This window comes from Lipotes vexillifer, unplaced genomic scaffold (genome assembly GCF_000442215.2).
Source record: "Lipotes vexillifer unplaced genomic scaffold, Lipotes_vexillifer_v1.1 scaffold241, whole genome shotgun sequence".
Lineage (NCBI taxonomy): Eukaryota > Metazoa > Chordata > Mammalia > Artiodactyla > Lipotidae > Lipotes > Lipotes vexillifer.
In genome coordinates, this window is record NW_006784922.1 from 2,506,592 (window position 1) to 2,512,050 (window position 5,459).

The 5,459-nt window shown below is 38.4% G+C and overlaps 1 protein-coding gene across 1 annotated transcript in view; it reads left to right on the forward strand.

Moving 5' to 3' along the window:
• Nucleotides 1-5,459, forward strand: part of LOC103088378 (survival motor neuron protein) — a 31,675-nt gene that overhangs the window by 15,139 nt on the left and 11,077 nt on the right. Inside the window, exons 3-6 of the mRNA XM_007457064.1 lie at nucleotides 1,444-1,563; nucleotides 2,441-2,641; nucleotides 2,791-2,946; nucleotides 4,396-4,473. Of these exons, the coding sequence (XP_007457126.1) occupies nucleotides 1,444-1,563; nucleotides 2,441-2,641; nucleotides 2,791-2,946; nucleotides 4,396-4,473 (555 nt within the window). The remainder of the gene's footprint in view (nucleotides 1-1,443; nucleotides 1,564-2,440; nucleotides 2,642-2,790; nucleotides 2,947-4,395; nucleotides 4,474-5,459) is intronic.

Genomic DNA, 5,459 nt, shown 5'->3' on the forward strand with positions numbered 1-5,459 from the left:
CTCCCGTTGCGGAGCACAGGCTCCGGACGCGCAGGCTCAGCGGCCATGGCGCACGGGCCCAGCTGCTCTGCGGCATGTGGGGTCTTCCCGGACCGGGGCACGACCCCGTGCCCCCTGCATCGGCAGGCGGCCTTCCAACCACTGTGCGCCACTAGAAGCCCCAACAGAGGCAATTTAAGCAGAGTTTTAAACATTTATAATTTTTAATGTGTTTAGACTGTATCAAACTATCAAAGTCTTCTAATTCAGATTAGTGGAAGGACAATCTGAATTATACTTTTGAAACATTTAACAAGCCTTTATTGAAATAATATTGAGGATAAATAGCCTAGTGCAGTAATGAATACTTGCAGAGTGTTTACAGTGTTCTAGGCACTGTTCCATGTGCTTTACATACATTAAATTAATGTAATCCTCCCCAGATCCTATGAGGTATCAAGTCAAGTGTTCCTGATGGTGATGAATGTCAAGGAATATACATTTCTTTTGCAGGGCGAAGTCTATTTTTTTGTGGCTCAAACAAGACATTTACACAGTTGTCCAATATCATCATTTTTCCCACTGTCTAAGGTGCTTAGTCTTATTGAGCATCATACATGGGCCATCAGTAGTCCAGGCACAGAGCATACACTCATACAGAGCACCAAGCATGGAGTCCACTTCCATCCCTAGTCACTCCTGTAGCATGAGGTAAAGGTCAGCTTTGTATGTCATCCTTGAAGCTGAACTCTGAATTTGTCAATAACATGCTTTCCAACATACATTTAGACTAGAAATAACACTAATGCAGAGTTACCAAGAGAGTTCTATAAAACGCAGATGGGGCTCAATGTGGGACGGGGTTGGTGATATTGCACGGGGAGGTAGACTGAGCAGAGAAAAAGAACTGATTTGGGCAAGAGATAGTTTACTTTTAATTGTGTTGCATTTGAGGTAAATGTGAAGATATGAAATTGGTAATTGGAAATGTTGAACTAAGGAGAAAAGTCAGAGCTGGATAATAGCTTTGGAAGTTTGTTTGCATAGAAGGTATAATTGAAGTAATAGGAATAGGTGATCATAAGCTGGTAAAGAAGGATGGCCAGTTCTTGTTGGGAATGCCCAAGTTTTAGACTTGATCAGAGAAGTGATAAAAGCATTAGGGCCCAACATTGCTATGTCATCAAAAATGTTGTGACTATCAAAAAGAAAAATGATTGACAGAGTGTAATGTTATGGAAAGGTTGAGAGTGAGGAGACTTGCTTATAAGGGTCCTTAGAGCTGATTATCAGATATATGATACCTTCAAGAGCAGTTTCTTAGCATGTGGGTTGGTGAAGGGAGGAAATAGAAGCTATCTGAGACAGTGGGGCCTGGAGACCAGTTTGTAGTGACTGAGTTACACTGTGACTTTCTTAATATATCACCCTGTAACATGTACGTTTCTATTTATGTTTTCATAGCATGCTTTAAAGAACGGTGACACTTCCGAAGTTTCAGAAAAACCAAAAGGCACACCTAAAAGAAAACCTGCTAAGAAGAATAAAAGCCAAAGAAAGAATACCACAACTCCCTTGAAGCAGGTTATTTTAAAACCTTGAGATTTAACTTCAAAGAATTTCTTGTTACTGTCCTTATTAAATAGTATAAAGTACCTTTAAATTATTAGGACAGTGTTTTCTATTGACATATAATCATAAAATTCCTAAAGCACCTATTAAACTTTCTATTGTTTAGGAACATGCATGTTAATGTAAAGAATTAGGAGGAAATGATAAATACTAAATTCAGGACAGTGTTTATGTTGGGGGTAGAGGGGAGGAAGGCAGTGCAACTTGGAAGAAGTACCTGAAGGCTTAAACTGAATTGGCAGTGTTTGACTTTTCTAAATCTGAGAGAGGTATCCTTTTTTTTTCCTTCAAAAATCCTAAAACTATTAATAACCTGGGGACCAGATATTCTGGGTAGAGTCATTTCTGCTATTTAAAACAGTCCACATAGAAGCTAATTATTTTGGTGTCTCATTAGTTGCTTTAGTTTCATCATTACCAAGGGGGAAGAGAGCTGATGTTTGATAAGCACGTGCTATGTGCTGGGCTAGCATACTGGACACTTTACATGCTTCCCCTCTTTTCTGTTCTTCACAACAAATATATGAGGCAGATTATACTACACCCACTTAACAGATGAGGAAAATAAGACTCAAGGAGATTAAGAAACTGGTCCATGATTATATAAATGGCAGGACTATGTCATGTTATATTTATATTAGAATTCAGATTTCTGTGTTTTTGGCCCCAAGTTTTTTCACTATAACATTCTGCCTCCCAGAACAGTTAACCGGAGACTGTCCCCTCCATCCCCAACCCCACTCCACCCAAACAAGATTATAGTTTACCTTCTTTTAAAGAAATGTGTGTGTGTGTGTGTGTGTGTGTCTATCTTTGGTTTCTTTTATAGTGGAAAGTTGGTGACAAGTGTGCTGCCATTTGGTCAGAAGATGGCTGTGTTTACCCAGCTACCATTGCTTCGATTGACTTTAAGAGAGAAACCTGTGTTGTCATTTACACTGGATATGGAAATAGAGAGGAGCAAAATCTGTCTGATCTACTTTCCACAACCTCTGAAGTAGCTAATAATATAGAACAGAATGCTCAGGAGGTAAGGATAAAAAAATGGAATTCTTGGAAGCAGAAACTAGATGAGAAATTAAGCAGTATAACTGGTTGTCAGTTTGATCCACTGAAGCATTATATTTTTCTTAATGATGCCTGTATAACAAAAGTACATGTATTTCTTTCTCTTAAAAGAATGAACATGAAAGTCAAATTTCAACAGATGAAAGCGAGAACTCCTCCAGGTCTCCTGTAAATAAACCAAATAGCATCAAGTCAAAAGCTGCTCCATGGAACTCTTTTCTCCCTCCACCACCCCATATGCCAGGATCAGGTCTGGGACCAGGAAAGGTAAACTTCTACCCAGAAAAGGTTTCCCAGGAAATAGTTAATATAGTATTGGAATATTCAGCCCCTCCATTAAGTGACTTGTAGCTTTTCTCACGAAACTTTTTTTTTGGCTGCGCCCTGCAGCTTGCAGGATCTTAGTTCCCGGACCAGGGATTGAACCCGGGACACCTGGACTGCTAGGGATTTCCCTCATGAAACTTTAGTAGCTTTCCATAGATGTTGTAAATACATACCTGAGAATTCTTTGAAAAGGAAATAAGATAGTAATGCAGAATAGTTTATAATGAAAGCCTTTCCTAACAATTTTTATAGAGTATTAGGTATATTAGAGTAATAACTTAGCAAACTTTTGGAGATTGATATATATACTCTACTATGTGTAAAATAGATAACTAATAAGAACCTACTGTATAGCACAGGGAACTCTACTCAATGCTCTGTGGTGACCTAAATGGGAAGGAAATCGAAAAAAGGGGATATATGTACATGTATAACTGATTCACTTTGCTGTACAGCAGAAACTAACACAACATTGTAAAGCAGCTATTCTCCAATAAAAATTAATAAAAAAAATAGTTTAGCAAACTTAAGTTTGAAAGTATAATATTTTATCATCAGCTGGATGTTGTGCTGTAGTTCCCTGTGTCACTTGTATAAGGTATATAAAAACTGGAAGAGAACACAGTATTTACATCTGATACAGGTGAAATCCAAAGAAGCTGCCAGACTGTTTTGTAGAGCAAAATGTAAATACTGTTTTTATTTATGGTTCTTTTGGTTATCAGTAGCAAATCATCTTAAACAAAAAGTATTTTTAGTTTAGGTTATATCATGGAATCAAAGTCCCTGTCCAGTAGTTTTGTATAAAGCATTGATTTCTTCAGGCAGTGATAATAATAAAGATTTTAAAAATCAAGCATGACATTAAAACTTTTCCTTAGGATTCCCTGTTGAGAGCTTCCTTATTGAGGTTTATATTCTATTACATTTTTCAGAATGGTCAGACCTCTTAATTTATATACATAATAAACATGCTTCATTGGTCTCAGGGGGCTGATTTTTCTTAAGTGAGAGACACTAATTTTTATAATACGTCCAATAGATTATGCAATTTAATTAATGAAATTGCGGGAGATATGGTCTTTTGGTCTTTTATGATGGAAATGTCTTGCTGAGTATATGGTCTCTGATTTATTAGGTAATTTTAAATTTTTCTTACTTTGGCTTTACTGCCTGAATGTCTACATAGAAAGGAAACGAGAAAAATCTAAATTTATGAGTATATATGACTTCAGCATTTGGTGCGTGAAATTCTGTTTAACCGTTTTGATATGAATAATATAGTTATTATTCTGGACAATTATTTTGATTCTTTTGACATTGAATTCTTTTTTGCTCTTTACATATTGAAACTGTTAAATTGGTCTTTCTTTGAAATGTTCTTTACAGCCAGGTCTAAAATTCAGTGGCCCGCCGCCGCCACCCTTCCCGTCATGCTGGCTGCCTCCATTTCCTTCTGGACCACCAGTAAGTGCAAAAGAATTCAGATTAAACTTTGCTTTCATACACAGTTTGGGATTTAGCAGAACATAGGTAGTTCGGAAATGTCACAGCCAGGTTCTGATGGGTAAAAATTCGGACTAAACTTCAGGGGTTTTTTGTTGTTGTTGCTTTTTATTTTTGGCTGCATTGGGTCTTCGTTGCTGTGCGCGGCTTTCTCTAGTTGTGAGCGGGGGCTACTCTTCATTGCGGTGCCCAGGTTTCTCATTGCGGTGGCTTCTCTTGTTGTGGAGCACGGGCTTTAAGCGCGCGGGCTCAGTAGTTGTGGCTTGCGGGCTCTAGAACGCAGGAGCTGTTGTGGCACACAGGCTTAGTTGCTCTGCGTTGTGTGGGATCTTCCCTGACCAGGGCTTGAACCTGTGTACCCTGCATTGGCAGGCGGATTCTTAACTACTGCGCCACCAGGGAAGTCCCAGGGTTTTTGTTTTTAATGACCTTCTGCTACCCAGACTCAGTCCTCTTATAGCCCATATTATTCATGCTTCCTTCCTGGCAGCAGTATCTCATTCTAAAGGAGATAGCGCCTATCCAAAAGGATTTATTTACACCATACCTTAGGATTAATGTTTTACCCTTCCAGGCATGGTCTGATCACATAGACTGTCCAGAAATCAACAATAGGCAAAATACAAAGACACTTTTTGGCAGACTGCGTTGGGGTGGGGGCAGTGCAGATGTTCTAGCCAGAACTTTTACTTGAAATGCTGTGTGGGTGTTTTTTGAGGAAAACCACAGAAGTATTTATCCTTGGTCTTTTACCTATAGCTTCATAATGGAACAGAAAAATAGGTCTAATGAAAGCAAAATGTTTAAATATTTTATGTGACCTGTTGCCTTTTGATTCTTATTCAATTTTATTTTATTGGTCTCTTGTTGTTGTTACTGGTTGGCTTTCTCCAAATCCCAGATTTTTAAAAAAATTTTAACTAGGAGATGACATGGAATGTAGGGAA